At 47.4% G+C, this 24,563-nt stretch overlaps 3 protein-coding genes across 4 annotated transcripts; 1 reads left to right on the top strand and 2 right to left on the bottom strand.

The window, feature by feature from the left end:
* Positions 1 to 514: 514 nt before the first annotated feature.
* Positions 515 to 8,408, bottom strand: D2HGDH (D-2-hydroxyglutarate dehydrogenase). The gene is made up of 9 exons (XM_005529585.3): positions 7,947 to 8,408; positions 6,707 to 6,764; positions 5,600 to 5,739; positions 4,965 to 5,158; positions 3,663 to 3,831; positions 2,955 to 3,098; positions 2,391 to 2,533; positions 2,080 to 2,245; positions 515 to 926 (listed from the first exon to the last, which is right to left on the bottom strand). The coding sequence occupies exons 1-9, from the start codon at positions 8,209 to 8,211 to the stop codon at positions 652 to 654; spliced, it is 1,554 nt and encodes a 517-aa protein (XP_005529642.2). The 5' UTR covers positions 8,212 to 8,408; the 3' UTR covers positions 515 to 651.
* An 83-nt stretch (positions 8,409 to 8,491) lies between these two features.
* On the bottom strand, positions 8,492 to 18,526 carry ING5 (inhibitor of growth family member 5). 2 transcript variants are annotated; one of them, XM_005529506.3, is made up of 8 exons: positions 18,380 to 18,526; positions 17,849 to 17,920; positions 15,473 to 15,639; positions 14,047 to 14,158; positions 13,202 to 13,295; positions 11,830 to 11,965; positions 11,607 to 11,668; positions 8,492 to 11,046 (listed from the first exon to the last, which is right to left on the bottom strand). In XM_005529506.3, the coding sequence occupies exons 1-8, from the start codon at positions 18,414 to 18,416 to the stop codon at positions 11,004 to 11,006; spliced, it is 723 nt and encodes a 240-aa protein (XP_005529563.1). In that variant the 5' UTR covers positions 18,417 to 18,526; the 3' UTR covers positions 8,492 to 11,003. The 2 variants fall into 2 exon arrangements, with proteins under 2 accessions (XP_005529563.1, XP_014113824.1); XM_014258349.2 differs by lacking the exon at positions 18,380 to 18,526 and adding an exon at positions 18,047 to 18,175.
* Positions 18,527 to 18,589: 63 nt separating this feature from the next.
* Positions 18,590 to 23,823, top strand: DTYMK (deoxythymidylate kinase). The gene is made up of 5 exons (XM_005529504.3): positions 18,590 to 18,744; positions 19,193 to 19,301; positions 20,492 to 20,582; positions 22,563 to 22,760; positions 23,292 to 23,823. The coding sequence occupies exons 1-5, from the start codon at positions 18,615 to 18,617 to the stop codon at positions 23,400 to 23,402; spliced, it is 639 nt and encodes a 212-aa protein (XP_005529561.1). The 5' UTR covers positions 18,590 to 18,614; the 3' UTR covers positions 23,403 to 23,823.
* The last annotated feature ends 740 nt before the right edge of the window (positions 23,824 to 24,563 follow it).

Genomic DNA, 24,563 nt, shown 5'->3' with positions numbered 1-24,563 from the left:
AAATACTGGCATGCCTAGAGCCTGCCCCTGGCCAGATAGGAGGGCTGGGATCTCCTCCCTCAGCCTGGCTGCTGGTATTTCTCCTCCAGTTGATAAAATCCAGAACCCTCTCTTCTCTGGCCAGTCCTTCCAGCACTGAAAATCTGTACATGGGACAACACTGATGCTTATTTGGGACAGCCTGGAGCTGGCATCACTAAAGAGGCCATAACCAGATGCTGTTGTGGGCTTTGAGATAAGTGTATTAGATAAAAGAAGCAAGGAAGAACACCTTCACTTGGAAGACTTGCATCCACAGGTTCTCCTGTGTCTCTGATGCTCCACTTGCACAGCCATCCTCCCTTGACTGCTGTCACTAATAAATCACAGCAAACCAAAGGGAAGAGAGAGTTGGAATACTCATACACATTCAGTATCTCTGTGTTTTGTTTCAGTGTTCAGACCAAGTAGGAAACCCAGCAGTGTGTTCTTCAGCAAGAGAAGGCACCCCCCAAAAAGAGCAACCACCCCCAAAAAGAGCAACTGTATTCCTTTACTTGTTCCATCCCACTAACAAAATCAAACATGGAGCACTCCACGTGCTTGTTGATCCAGTGTGTTTCTTGCTCAGGTGCAGGTACGGAGCTGGAGCTGCCCTGCTCTGCTGGCTCCTCAGCACGGGCTCCTCTTGGGAGCTGAGGGCAGTGTCTTGTAGGGGTTGAGGATCCCTTTGGGGTCCAGCATGGCTTTGAACTGCTGCATGAGCACCACTGCCTGCTGTGGTTTGCTGTACTGAATGAACTGCTTCTTCTTGAAGCCCAGCCCATGCTCTGCACTGATGCTCCCACTGCATCCTGCAGTCCACTCATACACAAAGGGCTCGATTGCATCCAGCAGGGAATGGCTGTAGGACTCCGCCGTGATGTTCAAGTGCAAGTTCCCATCTCCTGGAAGAAAACATTGCGCAGGTGGGTCTGGGAGAAAAAACTGGTGGCCCTGCAATGGATACTCATTCCTGGCTCCTCCACGATGTTTGAGAACAATGGCCTTTGTTAGTCTGTAAACTGTGTAAAAAGGAAAAGTGCACTGTCCTACAAACATCAACGTCTCTGTACACAAATAATTCAGATAGGATCTTTGCTTTTCCATGCTCCCAGGGCACTATTTGAGGAAGGGTTCTGAGTTAAGCTACTTTCAAACTCCGACTTTTGTGATTTTAAAATTCCCATTGTGCTGCATTAATAATTGTGCCACCACCGTGTGCAACGAGGAAGACTTCCCCAATGGCATTTCATAATGATCATTAGATTCTAACATGGCCCTTCATCACTTTTTCTCTCCCTATTATGTTTGTGCAATGCTCTAAATGTGCTTTGGCACCGTGTCAGTAGAAACAAAGCAGCAGAACAATTTCTCCTTTTGACAGTGTGTGTGACAGTATTTGATTAGGCACAGAGTTGCTGGGTACTCCGACAGACAAAATACACTAAGATAAATACAACTTACTCATCCTCCTCCTGCATTGTAGCAACCCTTACAGCACACAGCTTAGTCCTCAAAGAGTTACCAACAGGGAGCTTTTGTTATGCAGCGTGTCTTTCAAATGATCCCTAATCAAGTGTGCTCAAGAGCAGTTCCATGGGATTTGTTTATGTAACAAAACAGCTCTGCTAAACGACCAATCTACCTGCTTGTAAAACCAGATTAGTTTCCCAGTATGCTGACAAATCTATCAGCCTTTCTGTGCATCTATCATCATCACTCCCTGTTGGAGGGTTAATGGCTCACAAAAAACTGATTTCCAGTAGGATTAATCACTTTGGACAAGAAAGTGGTTATCTGCCAAATGTGTCTAAGTACATCAACCAAATTGAACAAATTACATATTTAAACAGAAAGTACACAGCAAGAAAATACAGGTGACCAGTTCCATGGCTCACTGGCCAGCAACATGACATCAGTATATGGAAAACAGTCTGAAAGCAGTGAAATTCAAAGACAAAGATCCTGACGTACCCTCCTCTTCTACAGCCCTCAATTTAAGCCTCTCACCTGCAGCAAAGAAGGGCCATCACCTCCTTTCCCAGCACCCCCACTTACCCAAGTGGCCATAGCCCACCACACTTTTGGCACTGTGGCCCAGCCGAGCCCTCATATCAGTCACGAGGTCATAGAGCTTTCCCACGGGCAGAGAGATGTCGTACTTGTACACGTAACCCTCGTGAGTGAGGGCCTCGGTGATTCTCTCCCGCAGGCTCCACAGCTCCTGAGCAATCAAGGATCACAGAAATCCACATAAACAAAGTTGCTCTTGTGTTCCATGCATACACCAAACACGAGTCTGAACACTTCCCTATATAAAATACAAATCCACATCAAAGACATTTCTGGAAGAGGAAACACTGACTTGCCTTTACTTTCTTATCATCCGTTGCCACAGTTCCATCTGTGACCAAACCTGAAGCCATGGCCTGTTCTAGGAAGTTGTTCAATTTTTCTTCATCGTGAGTTGAGTTGGAGCCCGAAGTTTCAATTAAAACATAAAAAGGGCTGCCTGAGAATGAGGGAGAACAAAGTAAGTAGATGCCCTGGGGCAAAACAGAGGAATTCAGGGCAGGTTTTGGAGCTTTCCCAGCATGTTATGTGCCCACCTCTCTGGTGCCAGAGAGGGCAGTCTTTTATCTGTAGGGCACTTCACTGACATGCTAGATCTTTTATTAAGCAACCACTTTCCAGAAAGCTAACAGTTTTGTGAGGACAAATACAATTAAAAAGTCTCATCTTTAAAGATAAAAGGTGTTTGAAATGGATATACTAGATAGAAAAATCATGACAGATGCCCACACAATCACCAGCCTTTTAAAAGTCAGTGAGTCAACTTTTAAAATGAGTCACTTCTTAGAAGTGTTTAAAAGTAGTCTAAAAATCCCCAAGCAGTACAGTGCCCCTTTCTACAGTGTGAATACCACTAGTACCTGTCACTGGGCAGGACAGCTTGAGATGCCTCTCAACCAATTCCATGCACTTCTCATCCATGAACTCGTAGGCAGACAGGATCTCGCCCAGCATGGCTCTGCAGGTTGTGAATGTTTCCAGAACCTTGGCAAAACTCTGACACCCTTCACACAGAACAGAGAGGAATCAGGACCAAAAACAGACACCACCCCACACACTTTGAAGTTTTCTGAGAAGTAAAAAACTCTCAGTGAAGGTTCCGCACAAACAACTCTGGACCTGCTGAGGGACACCCAGAAGCAGCTTTTAAGCAGCTGTGCCTGGCCACATACTCTGCTGATCCAGAGCCTGACCTGCAGATGTGATTTCTCAGTCTTGCCTCATCACCTTGTCACTCACCTGAGTCCTGGATGGTGGCTGCCTCTGCCTACTGCCATACTCTTGCCCTGCTCATCTCTTGAGCCTGTCAGACCAAGCCCTCCATCACCAGTGAGGGGACTGTCCTGCCTGCCTCCTCACCCTGCTAAGCTCCTGGCTCCACTTTCCTTACAGAACAACCTGCCCTTGCAGGTATTCCAACAGATATTAAATATCTGCACAGGTATTTTAGCATAGAGGCATATGCTATTTCCCAGACACCAGCTGATGCTGGAAGTCCAGTGCAAGCATCTCTATTCCTATTCCCAGCCTCTGAATTCAGGTGTGAAATCATTAATATCAGCTTCTACCTAGGAATGCCACATTCACAGCCTTAGGCTTCTGAGGACAGAGAATGGAGACAGCAGTGATAACTCCCAAGGTCCCCTCAGATCCGATGAAGAGCTGCTTCAGGTCATAGCCCGTGTTATCTTTGCGCAGAGAGGTCAGACAGTCCAGAGCTGAGCCATCAGCCAGCACCTGTGGGAACACAGGGACCCAGTCAGAGCACCTGGGTAGGAATCTGCTGGCATGAACTTGCCTATGACCAATGATGGGAAGTGTCACTTTAACACAGCTGCAGCCCATCCCCACATTGCTCCTCCATTCCCAATTAATTTCTTGCTCTATATCCTACCTGAGTAGGATAGAGTAGGTATTTCCCTCCTATTTCTCTCCTTCAATCAGGACAAGTAATAACAGAAGACACAGTTCGCTCTGCTTTTCTTACTAATGGTGGAGAAGACCAGCCATTCTCTGCAACCCTAGCTCCCACTATCCAGCAGAAACAAGGAAAGCTGTGTGAAACAGTGAACAGTTAAGCAGGATTGAAGAAAACCTTCTGCCACTTGAGCCTTAATTTAAGGCTGAGCATCTCCAAGACAGGTTATTAAAGGCTATTTTGACATTACAGACAAACTGACCTGAGAGAAATGCTCTCCTTTCTCAGCCTACACAGTAGAACCAAGCCATGCTTTTGTTCCCTGCACAAATTTTGTCCCCAGCCATGAAAACTTTCAGAACTCCTAATCTAGCCTTTACATCCCAAGGCACTTGCCTGTAGGACAGGAGCAACTGAGGAACAGCAGAGACTCTAGGACACAGCCAGTAGCCAAATGAACCCAAAGCAGACAGCTTGTTACGGCGTGGGTTTGAAACCTTAAGATAATCTTTAAAGTCCTGTCCAACACAAACCAGTTTGTGATCCAACAATTCTATTAAAATCCGAGTGAGCAGCCACCAGAAGAGAGTAATGCAGGATGGATTTGCCAGAGTGCTCCAGAGACCCATTGCTCAGAGGAACCAACTCCATGCAGATAACCTGGGATCCCCCGACCTCTCCCTACCTTCTTTTTACTTGTCTGGATTAGGAAACCACCTAACACCACCTCTGTCAGCAAGCACTGGAAGCCAGGACGCTGGAAACAGCAGCAGCAATAACATGCTACAACACATTAAGACATGTTGACCCTTCTCAAAAGAGCCCAACAAGGAAAAGGTAAGAGTGGAAGCCTGGAAAGGAATTTAGCTGTGCACTGGATAGTTAGAAGAACAGGAAGCATTAAGCTGCAGAAGACTAAACAGAGAAGGGGACTGCCAGGTACTCGCCTTACCACTTCCAGGCCCAGCACCGTCCCTCGCAGAGAGCCGTATCGCAAGAGCCGCAAGCCTCCAGCATTGGTGGCCACGTTCCCCCCGATGTGACAGCTGCCTTTGGCTCCCAGGTCGAGTGGCATGACAAACCCCTGCTCCTCCAAGTACTCATTGAGCCTTTCCAACACACAGCCTGCTTGGCACACAAGGATTCCTGGAACACAAAAACCCTGCTAAAAGCTGATGGCTGAGAAGAAGGTGCCTCCTCAAGAAGCAGGAGCAGTATGAGCAGATGCAACCATCTCTTCCTTCAAAACTTTCTGAGATTCAGCTTAAATGCACAACTCTGTGCATGCTCCAGGGAACTGCCCTCTCTTCAAGCCCCAGGGAGCTTTGCTATTGCCTCAATATCTTGTCATCCACAACTCTGGACTGGTAAAACACAATCACATTGTGTCTCTGTCTCTCTGTTGTGCTCCCTCTCTGAACAGAGATACTCATATCAGCCTGACCCCTAACCCCCCAAACCCACACAAACCTCCTTATGATGCTGCTGAGCTGAACCCTGCTGATCCTGCTGCTATTTGTTCCCAGGAAAATGCCTGTTTTGAGGTCTGGGGCTCATTTCTGTGCTTCACATCCCTGGAATATTTACCAGACACCTTGTCAAAGCTGATGATCCTGTTCATAAGAGCAGTGGAGAGAATGATCTCGTCAAAGACAGGAACGCTGCCCCCAACAAGGCCTGTGTTCCCCCCCTGAGGGTTCACTGCCAGGTTCTTCTCATGGCAGTACCTGGAAAGAAAAAGGGTTCTGAATTTTTATGCATTTAAAAGCCATAATCAGTCTGTCAGAGAAGATTCACCTCTACATGAATGTCGACTGTTGTGACAGTGCTCCTTAAAACTAAGCAGCATTTCACCGAAAGACTGAATTGGTGGAAAGAGACAATTTCAATGACAAAGTGAGAAAGTGCAACTCCTGTCTGAACTCAGTCCAGTGCTGAGCAAAGAACCAACACCTGGGGTTAGCCCCATGTGTATCTACACATCTGGCACACATCATCTGTCTGCAAAGCACTGCTTATGTTTCTACAGAAGCTGTTTCTGCAGCAGTCTGTGTTAACAGCTTGGGCTCCTTAGTGGGCTCTGACAGCCAGCCTCTGGCAGTGGTTTCAGACATGACTGCCCTCCTCCTCCCAAGAAATTAATGCCCTGTAGGAAATAAAATGTGCACCTGTGCCTCAGCTGCTCCACCTGCCACATCCTTGCCAAGCACCACCCACCACATCCTCTCTGAGCAGCACAGCAGCTCCTGGGCAAGGGATGGCACAGAGCCTCAGAGCTCCTCCAGGAGCCCTGCCTGCCTTTCCTGTGCTCTGCACCCCTGTTTTAACAGAGCTAGGAGCATGTTCCTGCAGCTTTCAGCTCCTCAGCCAAACAGTAATCTGACACACCACTGCCCAACCACACCAGTGTGGATAAAACAGATCCCCAAACTGCCCAGTTCTGCCTTAACCTTCTTTACCTTTTCAAACAGACCCTCCTGAATCTTTCACAAAACTTCTCTTTCCTGAGCACCTGTACAATACCTAATTCTAGCTGTTTATCAGAACAGAAGTCATGAAGAAAACTGCCTCAGCAACGCCAATACTTAAGGAATTGGTGTCTAAACACCTACAACTGCCCTTCACACACTGGATCACCCCTGACTTGACCCAAGTCTCCTCAGCACCAAGCCCAGCAGAAAAGGTGCACGTTACCTGAGAACCTGAGACACCTCTGCTGTAGTCTGTGGCTTCAGTACCAGCTGGCTGCAGCCTGCAATGAAAGCAAGGGACTCTCAAGGAAGGCTGTGGCTCTGCAGAGGTCAGAAAGAAACAGGTGGGAAAGCATGAGGTGGGAAATAACAATGCTCCCTCCACTGTTAAGTACCTCAACCACTCTGACAACAAACATTTCAATAGCAGCCTTTCTCTTTAAGCCCTGCAAAAACTTTGCATGTATAGGTAGACATGGCTGCCACTGGGGGCAATGGGAAATGGTTTGAATTCTCACAAAACTTTTGACAGAAGCAACATAGAATTCACAGTGCATGATTTAGAATTACAGGATGATTTGGGTTGGGAGGGACCTAAAACCATGGGCAGGGACACCTTCCACTATCCCAGGTTGCTCCAAGCCCTGTCCAGCCTGTCCTTGGGCACTTCCAGGGATGGGGCAGCCACAGCTTCTCTGGCCAACCTATGCCAGGGCCTCACCTTCCTCACAGGGAACAATTTCTTCCCAATATCCCATTTATCCCTGCCCTCTGGCGGTGTGCAGCCATTTCCCCTTGTCCTGTCACTCCAGGCCCATATAAAAGTCTCTCTCCCTCCTTTCTATAAGCCCCTTTAAGGTACTGGAAGGCTGCAGTCAAGGCTTTCAAAAGCTTTCATATTCTTTTCTGAAGTTCAATCAAAACTGTTAGCTGAATTAACTTGTCTCAGGAAAAAAATTAATTATTAAGTTAGAGGGTTTCGATTTTTTTTTTTTATGAAAGCCTGTAAGTTTACCAGGTATTTGTTAATTCTTAAAGGAATAATTTTATGAGAAAAACTCATTTTGGATGGGCAGGCACTCATCCGGTCTCTGGTGACCCGAGGGACAGCTGGAGCTGCGTCAGGAAAGGGTTAGGCTGGATATCACGGGAAGATTCTTCCTCCAGAGGGCGGTCGGGCTCTGCCCAGGCTCCCCAGGGAATGGACACAGCCCCGAAGCTGCCAGAGCTCCAGGAACATTTGGACAATGCTCTCAGGCACAAGGTGGGATTGTTGGGGTGTCTGTACAGGGCCAGGAATTCGACTCGATGATCCTCACGGGTCCCTTCTAACTCTACGGTTTGTACAGATGTGATCCGCCATAAATAAAAATAAGATTTCCTTTGGCAATCTCGTTGGCCCGGTAATAAACAGAAGCAAGAAGGAGGTTTCACCAACAGAGCACATCAAGCAGCTCGTTTACCTCGCACCGACTTCAGCCAGTCCACATTAAACGCCTTCACCTCCTCCTCGCCGGTGACGACCCTGCCGGGCATGAGGCGCTCGAAGAAGGCCACATCGCCGTCCTCCAGCCGTGCGAAGGGCAGCCGCCGAACCGCGTAGCGCTCACAGGTCGGCACCACCTCCCGGCAGCCGGCGGAGCCCCGGGCCCGGGGCACTGCCGGGGACTCCCGGCTCCAGCTCCTCAGCCAGGCGGGCCCGCGGCGCCACAGCACCGTAGAAGCCATGGGAAAAACCGCGGCCTTCTCTGCTGCCCCCCTTCCCGCGAGCGTGGTGAGAGCTCAGCACTGAGGGGAGGCGCACCGCTGCTCCCACCGCGGCACCGGGCACCCTTCGCAGCGTGGGTGACCGCGGGGAATTCGGGATTATCCCGGTAAAAAACGGGAGCTGCCAAGGACGCTCCGGGGCCTGGAAGCGCCGGGGACGCGCCTCACCCCAAAGCGCCAGCGCCCCCTGGCGGCCGGAGGTTGCAACAGCACCGCACCCCCCCCCCATCATCCTCACACATTTATTCCCAAAAATACTTTATTTATAATATAATCCAACATCTCCAAGATCCAAAAATACAGATATACATTTCTTATATATATTTTTTTTTTAACTTTACATTCCTTAATTTTGTTTTTTTTCTCCCCCCCCCCCCCCTTGTTTCGGTAAAAGGGTGAAAGTTGGTTTCGACCACCAGTTTGGATGAGCTGCAGTAAAGCTGGGCCCCTGGCAGGGCTTTTGGGCAATGTTTAGTAGGGCATTCCTTAAGGGATCACCCCTCTCCAGGAAACATTTAACACTGTACATTCAAAAGTCAGAAGATTTAAATCCTTTAGTATGCAAAAATGAAGGCTGCTGGTATTTCTGTCTACAGATTTGTAAAAAGTCTCTATGACCAGGTGTAAGAGGGCAGGAGATGCTCCTGAGCCCATCCAAGCCCTGAACTGGCATGTTCCCAGTGGGAGAGTTTATTGCTGGTATCAGATCTCAGATGCTGTACACATCACAGACGTTGTAAAGAAGAGGAGACTGTTGCACCCCACACTATTCATCATTCCTAGCAAATTATCCTTCCTTTTGAGGACCTTCCAGAGCTTGTTTTCCTTTTTGCTTTGCTGGTTCAAGTGGAAAACGCTCTTCAAAGCCCCAAAAGTACTTCTAAAAGTGTGTTTTGTTATCCTACCTGACCAGAATTTTGGAGCTGAGGGAAGTCAGCTCCACACTGGCTCACCCAGACCTGCTCTCTTCCCTCAAGGCATGTTTCCAGCAAGATCACCAGAGTGGAAATTTGAGATTGTTTCAAATCAAATACCAGTACTAACAAAGCCTTAGGAACAACAGGAAGAAAAGTTGTCTACAAAACCATTGGGTAGAAGGGGAAAACAAAACCTGGAACAGCATCAACATGGGTTGTCAGGACACAGCAACGCTCCAGCTCAGACCAGTGCAGTGGGTGAAGGAGGAGCAGCTCTCACCCTCTGGGGACTGGATGCCAGGCTGGCTCATGAGGTATCACAAATTTGCTCTCATGAAGAGGCAGGAAGAAGAAGAGAAGAGGGTTTGCTCTACTCCAGGTTTGTGTGCTGCTCCTCCTCCTTCCATCCAGCACTCTGGCTTTAATATCCCTGCCTGCTGTCCATGTGCCATTCTGTGGCAGCAATGACAAATGTGCATTTTCATGCACAGAACTATGGGAACTTCAACTCCCAGTGATGCAATGAAGTAAAGACACTTGCAACATCACACTGGAAATTACAGGACCCTGAATACAGGGATTTTTTCCTAAAATCCATCCTTTTTCCCTGCCATAAATCAATGTTCACAGAAAAGCTGCATCACAATTGAGAGGTTTCTTCTGTGTCAGCAGCAGGCACAAAGCCCCACAAAGGGAAGGAGAGGTGGCAGGAGCTGTGTTCTACTTTCCTTCATTGCAAAACATGAGTAAGAGGCTCAGTGTAACAGGAAAAGCCATTTTTCTTTTGAAAGCAGGTGCCAGAATCTGAGTAGAAGTGTTTTTAATCTTCTGTGCTGTTTATTCAGCAGAAGAAAAGTTTATCTGGGAGTTTCTTTATGCCTTTCCAGCAGTCTGTACCAAGAGCTCCTGCACACTGGTATTGGAAAGCAGCACACAGCCCTGCACAGAGCTGCCACCAACACCCACTAGGGACCAGAGCCAGCAAAGTTCATGACTTTGGGGCTTTTTTTTCCTTCTTCCACCAGCAGGATGGAAACCTGGAACACCTTTCCCCACTACATCTTTCCTTGAAGGCAGGTAAGCTTTATGATGCAGAAGACAGATACAAAGGCAAGACTTTGCTCTTCCCTCAACTTCTGCATCCACTGTTATCTCTCCAGAAGGAAAAAACAGACTTTTGCTTTCCAGCTCCTGATTTCCTCTCTCCCTTCTGCTGCAGCCACTGACACTGTGCTAATGCAAGGATTCACATTCATCATCTGAAAGGCAGCTAGAGAAGTCAAGAATTTGTGGCCCATTAAAAAAAAAGACAAGAAGTTACGTTAGAACATTTCTGAATGGCCTTCTTCAACAGCAGAGCCACACCATCATGGGAACAAACAGTGTCTTCATGGTGCCTTTCCCTAAAACCCGATTTCCTGATTTACCCATGTGCCACACAGGCAATCACAGCTAACAATTCAGGCCTTCATCTTATTTTGTGAATAAATCTGACCTTCTCTCTCTCTCTCCAAGAATACTGTAGGTTTCATCTTCACAGTGATGTACTTAAAAGTATCTGCAGGGAAATGGAAACAGCCAGAAAAGGCAACACCCTCCCTCAGTATCATTGTGCAAGACTAACATCAATAGAATCTCTGTGGCAAAGGGATTTTGGACTCCCTCCCAAAGTCTTAGGAAAGAACAGGAATTTCAACTGGCCACTGGATAATTAAATATCATACCGGAAAAAGATGGAGGATAGATTAACAAAAAATAATCAAAGGAAATATTGCAACATGAATGAAGGAATATATTAAATTCTTCTTGCCTAGGCAGTGTATCCCTCTCTACTCCTTACTTCTTTTTCTTTCTTTCCTGAACACAACGAGGACAAAACCTGTAGGAAAAAAGAGGCAGTAATTAGCCCCTGAAATTAACAGCACGGAGCCTGAGAACTGCTTTTAATATCTGTGCACAAATAAGCCTGTTTCTGACAAGTCATTTGTTAATTTGATTAAAATAGTCCATTAGATAAAAATAACAAGCCCAAGATCCTTTCCAAGATAAGCACATAGTAAAACCCTGAGAAGCCTTCAAAATTTACCTCCAGAAGTGAAACAGAGAGGTACCTGTCTCTGTTTTAAGCACAGCTACAACTACTGACAACAGAGCAAACCTCAGATGTAACATGTCCATGTTTACACAAGCCTCAGGTCAAAACCTGCTCTGTTTATCAGGCAGTTCTGCTCCCACCTAAGACTTCTGTGGAAGTGGATTTTAACAAGAAGGTTTGTGTTGTATCTTCTACCCTAAAACATAACCCCCAATCAGAGAGGATGCAAACTCTCTGATGAGAGGAGCAAAACTCCTCTGTCAGGGTCACAACAGGGTTTTAATTCTTGTTGAGGCAAACTGCAGCCTGATAAAAATCCCAAAACTGAATGTTGCCACACTCACCATTTCCCTTTTGGTTTGGTGGTCAGGTCCACACACGCAAAGTGGAACCACTCAATTGGACACTGCAAAAGAGAAAGGAAAAACACACAGAGGACATTCTTAGTGGTTCACAAACGTTCCCATCATTTGGTATGAGCTAACTGAGCAAGGACCCCCTCCTTGGATTGTACAGCGTTGGGAGGCAACAAACATCTGAAAAATCAATAATCTCTCAAGTGCTTACATCTGGGTTGTCACAGCCAATCATCTCCCCATAGGACACCTGGTGACACAGGCAGTAGGTGGGCTCATTGGGATCCACCGGCATATCCAGGACATCTGAGGGATGCACTGACAGGATGGTATCAGCAAACTCAGACCTGTGGGCAAGGACAGAGTCAGGACAATACACTTGTCAGCTGCAGACAACACTGTGTTAAAAGGGCATGGCTTCCCACTGCCAGAGGGCAGGGTTAGATGGGATACTGGGAAGGAATTCTTCCCTGTGGGGGTAGGAAGGCCCTGGCACAGGTTGCCTGGAAAAGCTGTGGCTCCCCCACCCTGAAGTGTTTATGGCCAGTCTTGGAACAACCCAGGCTAGTGGAAGGTGTCCCTGCCCACTGCAAGGGCTGGAATGGGATGGTCTTTAAGGTCACTCCAAACCCAAACCATGCTGGGATTTGGTGTTTCCAAGATCTAAATCTACTTGGGAAAATCAGTGTTTTACAGTATCTTCCCTAAACCACACTGACCCTGTTTTAGAGTTTGTGTTACATTACCACAATCCAGTAATTAAAATCATAAGGTAGTTTGGATCAAACACAGTATGGCCAGAAATGATCAAGAAAGGGATTTACAGATGACATGAACAAAGTAACTAAATGATCATACAGATCATTCCTGACTGTGGGTAGAATAACCCTGGAGGGTAGAATATCCTGTTTGGGGTTTTTCCCCAGCCTGTTTCAATATACATTTTTTCTCATTGTCAGGCATGAGTGAACCCTCTTACCCTGACAGGGATGTGCTGACATGCCAGTAGCAGTCCACAGCAGTCCACTTTTAGTTACCTGCCCCTCCATTTAGCCAACTGAAAATATCAGAATAAACTGAGCCCCTTTAATATAAATCCCATCTCAGCGAGGGGACATGCTTTCCTCCTTCCCTCTCAAAACCAGATCAGATTATTCAAGGTCACCTAGGATACAACCCTTTGAAAACAACCCCCAAAATTTTCAAAGACTTCTAGAACAGCAGCACATCAGTTTCTGTCCTGATGGGCAAGTGAGTTTCTTTTACCATCAAGACTGCAAGCAACTGTTAAAAATAGCCCTTTGAGAAAAATCAAAGCTATTTTCTCCCAGCTTGCCAACAGCAACAGGGAGGCTGATCTTGTCCTTCCAGTCAGAGTGTTCCAAGCATGCTGAGCTTCCACAGAGTTAATTAACAATGCTGGCCTGTCCTAAGCAGAACATTAATGAAATGGAGTAAGACCAGAACACTCTTAACACTGCTCGCCATCCGGACATGAGTCATAAATAGGGTAATATGAGCCTGTGGAAAATTCATGAAGTGTCAAGCCCAAGGCCCTGGAGTTGTGCCTGGCTCTGCCTTACCCTCCTTTGAGCTTCTTTTTCTTTGGTGTATCTTCTTCAGATGTTCTCCTGCCTCGACCACGAGAGCTCCTTTTGTCTTTCTGACTTCGTCCCTCTAGAAAGGAAAAACAACCCCATCATTTCAGCCTGAGCAGCAGAAAATTCCCCAGCTGTTGTTCTTTTGATGCAGTTACTGTCCTGAAATCCCTATCTCATATGTAATTGAATATGCTGGCTGAAATGCATTTTTAATCCACAAATACACCAAATTGATAACAACTGAGGACCAAACTCTCGTGTTTGCAGCTTTGGCAATAGCACAGGTCATAAACAGCATCACACTTGATTAGGCTTGCAGTATTTTTTTTTTTAATCTCAGTCTATTTTTAAACACAGTTAATAGATTACTCAATAACTAACATAACTTTCATCTCCATCTCCTTGCTCTTACACCTTATTTCATTGTTCAAAGGCATAAAGCTGTGCTGTGCTGCTGAATCCACATTCAAATGTCACTGTGATCACACAATATTTCAGTATACATAAGAGAAACTGGTTATCTTCTTTTAATTCCTAGTTTTTCCTGAAACTAAGACTGTTACACCAGTGCAGTTTTGGCACAGCACCCTCCTCAGAACCACTAACAACCTCAGGATGATCTGTGAAACAGTAGTGACAGTAAGTTTGATCCCAGCACCACATTTTTCATCTCTTGCCCATGGTAAACATTTTGAAGAGCACTAAAAACAGAGAATGGCACACTTCTTTCCTTCCTCCAGAAACAACAGCCTATTTTACATCTCAGCCTTCCTGGCTTGATATTCTAAGTGCTGGAAAAGGCTCTCAACTGTGTAAAATTAACCCACTTTTCAGGCTTCGGGATCCAGGGGTTTCAAAGTTGCTGCCTTCCAGTTTATCTTTGAGATCAGCTTCAAACCGTGCCAAGTCTGCATCCAGCCGGCGGATGTGCTTATCCACCTGCACCAAGAGGAAACCACAAACTGAATTAGAAAGAAACACACAAAAAAAGAGCCCCAAATGAAAACAGGAAGGGCTAAAACTTGTCTGTTATCAGCATGAACAGTGTGGTACTGCAGAGCAAGGCAGGGAAGGGGTACAGGCTGGGAAAAGGGAAATGGCACACACAAAGGGAACAAGGGAGGCAAAAGCACAAGAACCCAGTCCCTCCATAAGAATGCAGAAAGGAAGGAAAAGGGAGGCAACATAAAGGAGAGTCAAAGCAACTCAGACTAATGAGTTTCAGAACAAAACAAGATGAGAGATACTAAAAATAACTGTTTTATCCCTGAAATTTCCAAAATTCAAAGATAGTCCTTGAAATGTGTCGAGTAGAGCAGTTAGGGTTCTTCCCCTGGTACTCCAATGTCATGTGAATGAAATAATTTTAACAATAAATACAGAGGCTGACTATCCTCAATATCAAGTAACACATTAACTAAGTACCTTGTACTACCCTGGCTGCCATGAAGTGATTTTCAGAACAGGGATTTTAAGCCACCAACCCCCAGCTGTGCTGCAGCAATACTTTGTCATTAAATGGGTCCACTAGTTATCTAGGGCATCGATATTCCTGGCACATAATTTCCTTTTTTACAGTGTTTGATGGCAATCAAATATCTACTGCAGCTATAGCAAAACCCAAAGCATCTCTGCACGCTGGACAACAAACACTTAGTACAGTCAAAAGGATTCCCCTCACTCAACTTTTAACCATGGGGTAAAACATGAGAAAATTAGAATTATTCAAGGGACAGGGACAGGAAAAAAAAAAAAAAAGTGGAAAGCTGCATCTTAAGAAACAGGATTTTCTCCCAAGGTCCATTGAGGAAATTTTGATGTCAAATAAAAGGCAACAGAGCAGAATTCCTGCTGTTCCTCCACAACATAGTACAGCAGTTGGCTTAAAAAAAAATTTTGCTTTCAACTAAGTGTGCCCCAAAGAAATTATCAGTGACAGAGAGCTGCTGGGGAGGAGGCAGTGAGGTAAATTTGCTGGCACAAATTATCACACAGCAAACAAGTTACTACTGATAAAGCCACCCCCAAGGGGGATAAACTCACTAATTTTTCAGCAAAATGGAAACCTGGTACCTAAGGAGAAAGCTTTTTGGGGAGGCAACAGTGAGAAACAGAAGCATGAGGACTAATAATTTGTTTTGACAAGAAATTTAAGAAAAAAAAAAAAAAAAAGTCAGGGAAAGCTGACACTGTGAAGCATCTCCACATGCACCATTCCAGATGATGCCTGTTCTTCCATGGCTCATGGCTCACCATCTCATAGGTCTGCATGGCCAGCTGCACTTTGTCATCACTGTACTCTTTACACTTGCTGTAGGCACTCTGGATCTTCCTCAGGTGCTCCACTCTCTCCTCAGGCAACATGTTCTTCACAGACTCAATGTATGCTGCTGCCAGGCTGTCGATCTCTGCTTTCTTGTCTGAAAAAAAAGCAGGTATTCTTGTTTTTCTGTTTCCACTTAGGAGACTGTAGTAGTTTAAATTTGCCAATTTAGTTTCCTCACCAACACACAAAATAATGTGGGGGTTTTAAAGCACTAGCTAAAAATCACCAGAAAACATACTCATTTCTTGCTGTGAGATATTGATTAGGAGAAGGTTAAAACAGGCTTAAAACTTAAAAGGAATGAAGAAAGTTTATTAACAGAACTACAAGAATAAGAAACCAGAATAAAACCTCCAGAAACCTCTTCTCCCCACCCCACCTTTTCCCTTGCCCAACTGACAACACAGAGACAAAACTGGTGGTTAAAGGAGTCCCAACTACACAACAGTCTTTTCATCAGTCTTTGTAGAGAGAGGAGTTCTCTCTTGTCATTCCATGGAGAGTTCTCCACAAGAAAACAGTTATCTCATAGATTTTCATTCCCCTGATGGCACAGTTTGTTTTGTTGGTTTTTTTTAAAAATCTCTGCCATCATACCCTCCTCCCATTTTCACACCACTCTGAGGTGTGTTCATGGCCCATGAACTCAAGGGGTGTCATTTTAAGGATGAGTTATTCAAAGGCAAAGGTTCTCTTCATCTGTCTGTGTGAGCATCTCTGCGAACAGAGGTTTTCTCCTTTTCTCCCTGGGGGCCAAGGGTCTTCCATCAACTCTCACTTCTCTCTCTGTTCCAGCATCTCATGAGATCACAGCTACTCCACCAACTGCTCAGCTTCATCAATGGATACCTTTGCTCAGATCTACACTTTGAAATACTTCATTGCCCCCAAAATACTCTTTCATGAATTAAAGGAGTTTTTCAGAACATTATTGTCCATCTCCATAGCCTTACCTAAAGAATATTTCAGCTTATTAAAGCATCTCCTCATTCTCTTTCCATTTGAGGCTTGACTCCTTCTTTTACTGACTTTGATGGTTTATGTTGTCTCTTTACATGTTGATCACTCTCACTTCCCTCTCTCTGGAAAGGGATTAAATCTGTAGGTCTCATCTGGGTAGTGAGAGGGTTTAAATCTGGCCCAAGCCACAGCAGGTATTCATGGTGTTGGATTTCAGGTGTCTGTCTCTCTCAGCCCAGCAGAGGCAGAGAAGGAGCAGATGGTTCCATCAGGGGCCCCCTGGGAAGAGCTTTGGCCACCCTGCTGGTTCAGGACCTGGAGGCTTCCTGGGAGAAGCCAGCACAGCCTGGCCCAGCCTGGGGCTGAGCCCCTGCAGCCTCCATTCCCCACCTGGGAGCCACTGGAGTCCAGCTCAGCCCCCTCCCTCCAGGCCGGGAGCGGGAGGGAAGGACGAGCAGCTGCAGTAAAGCTCTGTTACCTTTCAAGGCCGGAAAGAAGGACAGACAGAAACTCCTGGGGTTAGGTTTAAAAGGTGATATTCACTAAGGTAATCTCACTTTTCAGTGGTCAAAAGTACTGTCAATTCTCAGAACTGGCCAGCTATAGGCCAGGTCTCAGGCAGAGAAGAAACTCCCAGCAGCCTCTCTTAAGAGCCATCAGTTCCGTGGGTGTTCCTCACTTTTTTTCCTTAAATGCCAACCAATCAAAGAGACCCCTCCTGACAGCTCTTTCTCTCCCCTCAATTCCTTAATGCATTTTCCTTTTTAAAAAACAAAACCAGTTAAGTTAAAGGTGTTCACTCTTTGACACTTGTGGTGTGATTCTGCTTTCTCAAGCGTTCCACAGCTAATTCAGAAGTTAACTTACAGGTAATTCACAGTTAAGATCACAAACCGAACCCATAGATTCGCAAGTTTCAGCCTCTCTTCCCACATGCAGAACATTTTATTTGTTGCACACCTACTATTCTGATGGTGCAAAATGAAAATAACTAATGTGCAGCCAGACACCAACAAAGACTTCAAAAAGGAAAAAATTGTCCTGCAAGGCCCACAGAAATCTAGAACTTGTTAGATATGGAAAATACGTGGAAGGAAGGCCGCCCAAGTGGCCACTGAGTACAATGATCACAGAGCTATGAATTTAAACTGGAAACAAAATCAAGCCCTGCGATGTGAGCTGTATTCTCACAGGAAAGAAATAAACACTGAAGAGCACTCAGAATGAGAGAAGGAACAGCAGTAGAGGAGAGACACGTCCTCTAAAGCCCAGCCTCCACTGGGCTTTCCCCATCCCTCATGCCAAGCTCTCTTGGCTTTGCTTGCCAAAATACCTGCACCTACCTTCTGTTCTCTGATCCAGCTCCCGCATCAGCTGGAAATTCCTCTGCAGCTCGCATGGCAGATTCTCAATACCTGCAAGAAAAATGCTACTAAATACTCTGAGCAGCCCTCTCAATGGAAGGTGTCCCTGCCCATGGCAGGAAGTGGAGATGAGTTTTTACGTCCTTCTCAACACAACCCATCCTGTGAATCACGTACCGTGAGCCGCCCTTTCACCTCAGCAGCGCTTGAGCACCTGCCTAGACACTGGGCACTGGGCCGGCACCAGCGGCCCACCTGAGGGCAGAGCGGGACCCCCGCCTTGCTGACCCCCACAGCCGCCATGGCCTCACGATCCCCCTCCCCACCGCGCACCTGTGACGTACCCCGGCGCAGGCCGATGACGCAATCACAGTGTCACCCACCCCCCCCACCCCTCACCCCGCCACGCTGCCCGTGGCGCAGTTTTAATTCCCGCGCCGCCGCCGCCGCCCCCGCCCCCATCCCGCCGCCCCCGCCCGGGCCCCTCGGCCGCCCCCGCCCCGCGCTCACTGTCCAGGTAGTGCTCCAGGTACATGGCAGTCGCCATCTTGCGGCCCGCGCGCCGCTCCCCGCCGCCCGCCGGGCCCGCATGACAAGGCCCGCGGCCTCATCCCGTATTCACGGCCCGCGCGCCGCCCATTGGCCGCCGGGGCCGCCCGCGCTGCATATTCATGAGGGGCGGCCCGGGCGGGGATTGGCGGGCGCGGCGGAAGGGGCGGCGCGGCGGCGCGGAGCGCACGCGGCGATGGCGGCGCGGCGCGGGGCGCTGATCGTGCTGGAGGGCGTGGACCGCGCCGGGAAGAGCACGCAGGGCCGGCGGCTCGTGGAGGCCCTGAGGGACGCCGGGCACCGCGCCGACCTCCTCCGCTTCCCGGGTACGGTAGGGCTGGGGTGAGCCCCGGGGAGGGACGGCTGGGTGCCGTCCGGACGCTCTCGCGGAGCACCCCAGCTCTGGGCTGACCCCCACGTCTGGACAGAGGGACCGCCCCCAGCCCTGACCGATAGACCCATCCCGGACAGACAGACTCTCGTCCTGGATAGACCGACCGCCTCTCCCCAGCCTGTCACAGGCGGGTAGATCCCCAGCCCCTTACGGACTGACCTTCTCCCGCCTGTGACAAATAAACATCCCCCTCACGTTGGACAGACAGACAGACAACCACCCTGGATGCACTGACCTCGCCCCATCCATGACAGACAGATAGACCCTGCCCTGGTCAGACCAGTCTCCCATCCGTGACAGACAGACCTCCCCAGACAGATGGACACCCATCTGGGAAGAGCAATTTAGGACAGCCTTTGTATCTTCCCTCTTTCCTACAGACAGAACCACTGAGATTGGGCAGCTGATCAGCTCCTACCTGGGGAGGGAGAAGAACCTGGAGGACCACACCATTCACCTGCTCTTCTCTGCCAACCGCTGGGAACACGTGTAAAGATGATGTTCAGTTGTAAAAGAAAGATGTCTTGTGTTGAATCCTACGGGGTTTGAGCTTGCAGTGGGTACAGAAAGTACAAGAATGTGATCCTGTTTAGACAGGAAAACGGGCTGGAAATGGTGTCTTAAGGGCTCTTACAGCTTTGGACTTATTCACAGAGTCACAGAATGGTTTGGCTTAGGAGGGACTTTAAAGCCCAGCCAGTTCCACCCCTCTGCCATGGGCAGGGACACCTTCCACTAGCCCAGGTTGCTCCAAGCCCCGTCCAACCTGGTCTTGAACACTTCCAGGGATGGGGCAGCCACAGCTTCTCTGGCCAACTTGTGCCAGGCCTAACCACCCTCTCAGGGAACAGTTTCTTCCCAATATCCCATGTAACTCAGCCCTTGTAATCTTGGATCAGATCCTACAGTTCGTTGTTTTTGGGTTTTTTTTTTTAATCATTAGTGCCTTATTTCCAACTCCTGTGCTGTACTGGATTAAAAAATTGGGGAGCTGAGACTGAACCAGCTTAGAATGTGAATTTACTCTCTCCCCTGAAGATGTCTTGCTTCACCAGACAGTCCTTGTGAGTGACAGTGCTTAAGGAATTGTGCCCAAATTTTTCCTGTAGCCACAGGCTATGTTCAGCCATAACTGGCTGTGCTTGCTTTAGTCACAAAATCTGTGTGTGAATGTGAGGAAATCAGTGTTGGCTCTTCCTGTTACCTGGAAATACAGATTTCAAAATGTTCTCATTTTACAGAAAAGCTTTACTGGCTCTGCTGTAGTGGTAGTGCCAGTTGAGCTGGGAGAACAGAAGGCAGATGAGTGAGCTCTAAGAAGAACTATCATGAATAAAGGTGGCAGAGTGTATCACAAAATCTACTGCACCATGTAAAAAGGGGAGAGGACTAAGCTGTCCATATCAGTATAGCTCATCTGTGATCTTGCCTGTAAGCCCTGGAGCTGTCTAGAGCAGTGCCTAGTGCTTGGCACCCTGAGTTTGGGTGTCGTGGAAGGGTATTTGGTCAATGCCTGGTGAAGAATACAAACAGCACTTCACCTGCCATCTGCATCACAGCTGTCCCTGCCAGTGATCTCCCTTAATGACAACATACTTGCAAGTTTTAGATGAACTCTTTTCATTTCTGTCACTATAACGGAATGCAACTTTATTATTTTATTTCCCACATGGTTTCAGACCAATGATGAAAGAGAAACTACATCAAGGGGTCACGGTTGTGGTTGACAGATACGCCTTCTCTGGAGTGGCCTTCACAAGTGCCAAAGAGGTGAGTGAGACCTGCAGCAGCCCCTGTCCCTCTCTGTTTGAGGAAACAGCTCCAGATAGAGGCTGTTGGTGTGAATGGCCCAGGGGCTATTCTTCTTCTGGGAAATGAGGATTGGAAATGAGGGATGGAAGTTTCAGCTCAGATATTAACATGGGTCTGCCCTTCCCCAGAACAAGCAGAGAAACTTGTTTGCTGACTTCTTGTAAGACAAAAAAAAACTTTGGACAGAATGCTGGACTGGAAGCTGACCTGTGTGACCCTGGAGAGTGATTCTGGGAGTTTATTAAAGACTCTCTGTACTTGCTCAGGCTACTGGCCCACACATTTGCAGAACAGAAGCACGTACATCAGAAGGGACGTGTGGATTTCACAAAGCCCAGCCTCCAGCAGGGCTGACATAAGCAGGCTGCTTGAGCCTACATCCAGCCAAGGTTTGAGTATCTTCAGGGATGTACATCCATTCCTTTCTGGGTTCTCTGCTCACTTTCAGAGTAAAAGGGATTTTCTTCACTTAGCCTGAATTTCTGGATTTCCAGTTGTGTCTTTTGGCCTGTCTCTGCTTTCAGAACAAGTCAGCTCTGTCAGTCTTCCTTTGAGCCACTCTGCACAGGCCCTCTTCTCCCACTCCTTTAGATGTGTCCCATTCCTGCTGAGCAGCCATCAATCCTCTAAGAGTATCCTGTGCTCACAGAAGCTCCAGCCATGCCTGCAGCACCAGCTGTGGCCTACATTCATTCTTGCCCAAGCCTTTCCCTGCTTCCTGGAAGGACTGAGGAGATCCTGGGCCCCCAGGTTCTCATACTTGCATCTTCTTCCACCCTCCTGCTTTCCTGGACATTGTGTAGCTTGGGGCTTAACCCTGAGACAGATGCATTGAAGCATTTAGGTGCTAATCAGGTGTCTGCAAAAGCCCCAAATTAAGAGCCAGGATGTGTAACAGGAGCTGAGTCACCCCAAAATAATGATCCCAAATCCACATGGGCACAGCAAGGAATGTTCTGCTACTTTCTGGTGGGGGAAAAAGGGTGTCTATAAGTGTCCACATTTCTTTGAATGTAGCTGGTGACCTGCAGGGCTCAACCATTGGGAAGCAGAGATGGCATCCTTTGCTGCTGGAAGGGACCTCCTCTGCTTCTTAAAAGAATGGAGTTTGGCATGCTTTTCACTCAAGAAGCATTCCTAGAAGAAAGGGAGATGTTGATGCCCATACCTAACATAAAAATCTACTGGCTGCCACAGCTCATACCCAAGATGTTGTGGCAGTTCCAGCTTCTCTTACTGCCTCATGGGATTGAAAAAACCCACTGCACATACATCCACAAAATACCCAGACTACCAGGATACAGAACATCTGGAGAGAAACTGGAGGGCAGATGTGCCAGCTCCTTTTAGAGGGATTTAAGATGTGGATGAGCAGTAAGTGGACTCTGTAGTCTCACCCATATCATGGATTCACGAGCCCTGATGAAAGTCTTCAGACCTGTCAACAAAATCCAAAAGCTGGAAAACTGCATCTGTTGTGTCTGGGCTGAAATTCCTGAGTAGGTGAGTATTGGAAATGAGCCTCCATGGACTCAGAGATCTGCATTGCAGCTGTGTGGTGGTTCTGTTTGGGAGCAGCTTTCTTTTGGACTGAGCAAGTTTTGGAGTGGTAATGTCTGAGTGGAGGCTCAGAATGTACCTTGGTAGAGCTCAGATGGGATCTGCAGAAGAGGCATGAAAAGCTTTCACCCTCTTCAACTTAAATAGGCACAAGAAGTGCAGAACACCTGACAAAACCTGCTCATCCCCATATGACCAGGACAATTCCCACAGGGTAAGCTGGGATATCATCTTGTCAGGTTGTAGCCTGTGCTGAGTGTTTTGGGTTGCAATTCCTGCTGTCCTTGGCTGTTCCTTTCCCATCTCACTCTCCAGCCAACCTGCTGCTTTCCTGTCTTTGTGCCTCACCTCAAACTCGGTTGTCTTTGCTTGGGACAGAACTTCTGCCTGGACTGGTGCAAACAGCCTGATGTTGGACTCCCAAAGCCAGACCTGATCCTGTTCCTTCAGTTAAGCCCGGAAGAAGCAGCAGAACGAGGGAACTTTGGACATGAACGTTATGAGACCAGCTCCTTCCAAGAGAAAGTTCTTCAGTCCTTCTATTGCCTTATGAAGGACAAGACCCTAAACTGGAAGGTAAGGAATTAACTCTAATGGGCTGGTCATGGCCTGAGGTGGGGGTGTCTAGTGACAGCTCCCAAATTTTGCCTGTCACATGCCTGTGCTGCCCCTTCCCACTTCTGCTCAGTGGGACATGTTGGGGACCAGCCAAGGGCACTGTGAGATGTGGCAGAGAGGGCACTTCCCTGTTCCAGGAGAACCTGGTCAGCTCTTTTTGCACCTGAGATGAATCCCTATCTTACCTGCCTGTGTCACACACCCTGGAGACTGCCAGCAAACAACATGCAGCAGCAGCTTCTTCTGTTTCCCTTCACCCACCCTCACATCTACTTAAATGTCTGTTCCTACATATATTGATTTCTCCCAAATCCACTCCAGAAACTGCAGAGAGGTGTAATTAGCTCATTTCACTACTCAGGAAGAGTAAATACTGAGTAATGGAGGGATAAGCAGATGTTAACAAGGTTTTTCTCATTTGTTGGTGTCCAGTAACACATTTCTGTATTCTCTGTTATCTATCCTGTATTTTTGTTGTCTTGGAAACAGACAGTGGATGCTTCAAAGAGCATTGAAGACTTGCACAGAGAAATCAGGTCCATTGCAGAGGAAACTATGCAGGAGGTTCAGAATAAACCTTTGGGAGAACTCTGGAAATGAAACTTCATACAGGTCTAAAAGAATAAGGGAAAGGTCACTTTCTTGGATCTTCTGCACTTGGATGACTCTGACATACCAGCAGTTACAGTTTAGATCCTGTGCATTCTTCTGGGTCCAACATGCTGCTGATGTCCTTGCTGTTACCTGCTCCTCCCTTCCATCCTGCATAGTCCCTTCTGCATTTTTTAAATGAGTATGCCACAAGTATCAAATATCCTTGTCAAAACCTCCCTCTCCCAAGCAGAAGCTCCTGTTCCAGCTCTAGTCCTGGAGTGAAGATGTGGGTGTGGAGCCCAGGGCCATCCCTGGACACAGACAGGTCCCATTTTTAAGGAATTGCTGTGTTTCTGATCTAGTAAATGCATCCCCCATGCTCAAACCAGTTTGTAGAGGACTTGCTAATAAATTATTCTCTTACGCATTTGGCACAGGGCATTTTTTTTTTTCTCAGTATGATAATTTATCTTGTAGAAGGATATATGGGAGGTGCAAGTGCTACAGTTCAGGTACTAAATCCAAGGAAAGCTGTTTGCTAGAGCTGTGGAAAAAAGGAAGAGGTGAATTCAAGCTTTCTCCCCAGCTATGCAGTGCTGGACAGCTGTGAGCAGGTAAGAGCCTGAAAGATGGATGAGCTCATAGCAAGGCCAGCTTGGAGGACAAGTGGCACATAAATTATTTTAGACTGGCCAAGATGAGAGGAATAGTCACTTGTGGCTCCTGCACACATCCCAGTGCAGTTTGAAATGAGACCAGCTATGAATCACCTGAATCACCAGAACAAACTGGAATGTTAATCATTGGCAACGGGCACTGGGAGATGGGCATGGCCAGGAGAGTTCAGGTCTCTGCTGGATGTGTGACTCACCTTCCAGTATGGTGGACTGCTCTGATCTCCACAGACTAAATCCTTTCTAACTCAGAGAGGCAGACTGAACCGATTCATGAGCAGGGAGAGGAAGTTAAATATTTAAAACAAAATTGCTAATACAAACATCAGCTACAATGGCAAAAGCTGCTGCCTTCCCTCCACAGCTGCCCGGCACTGGTGAAGGTGAGCCCCTGCAATGGCCCTGACAGTAACACTGGGACAAGACAACACACTGAAAAGCCAGAAAAACCTGTTGAAGATCTGAGCGTAGCTCTGTTACTGGGGTTGTGTCA

Source organism: Pseudopodoces humilis, chromosome 11 (genome assembly GCF_049639895.1).
Source record: "Pseudopodoces humilis isolate 2021_Gansu_Grassland_sample_001 chromosome 11, ASM4963989v1, whole genome shotgun sequence".
In the NCBI taxonomy this organism is placed as follows: Eukaryota; Metazoa; Chordata; class Aves; order Passeriformes; family Paridae; genus Pseudopodoces; species Pseudopodoces humilis.
The sequence above is the reverse complement of the archived record's forward strand: the minus strand, read 5'-3'. Positions and strand labels throughout refer to the sequence as shown.

Bases quoted from the DNA above. Each gene is read 5' to 3' on its own strand.
- D2HGDH (XM_005529585.3), bottom strand. From the start codon at position 8,211: ATGGCTTCTACGGTGCTGTGGCGCCGCGGGCCCGCCTGGCTGAGGAGC. The intron at 2,534-2,954 runs GTACTAGTGGTA...CCTCATTCTCAG, and splicing joins GCTGTCCTGCCCAGTGACAG to GCAGCCCTTTTTATGTTTTA. The intron at 2,246-2,390 runs GCAAGTCAGTGT...TTGATTGCTCAG, and splicing joins CGGATGATAAGAAAGTAAAG to GAGCTGTGGAGCCTGCGGGA.
- ING5 (XM_005529506.3), bottom strand. From the start codon at position 18,416: ATGGCGACTGCCATGTACCTGGAGCACTACCTGGACA. The intron at 17,921-18,379 runs GTGAGCGCGGGG...TTTTTCTTGCAG, and splicing joins CCTGGAGCACTACCTGGACA to GTATTGAGAATCTGCCATGC. The intron at 15,640-17,848 runs GTAGGTGCAGGT...CTTTTTTTTCAG, and splicing joins GCTGGATCAGAGAACAGAAG to ACAAGAAAGCAGAGATCGAC.
- DTYMK (XM_005529504.3), top strand. From the start codon at position 18,615: ATGGCGGCGCGGCGCGGGGCGCTGATCGTGCTGGAGGGCGTGGACCGC. The intron at 18,745-19,192 runs GTACGGTAGGGC...TCTTTCCTACAG, and splicing joins CGACCTCCTCCGCTTCCCGG to ACAGAACCACTGAGATTGGG. The intron at 20,583-22,562 runs GTGAGTGAGACC...TGCTTGGGACAG, and splicing joins CCTTCACAAGTGCCAAAGAG to AACTTCTGCCTGGACTGGTG.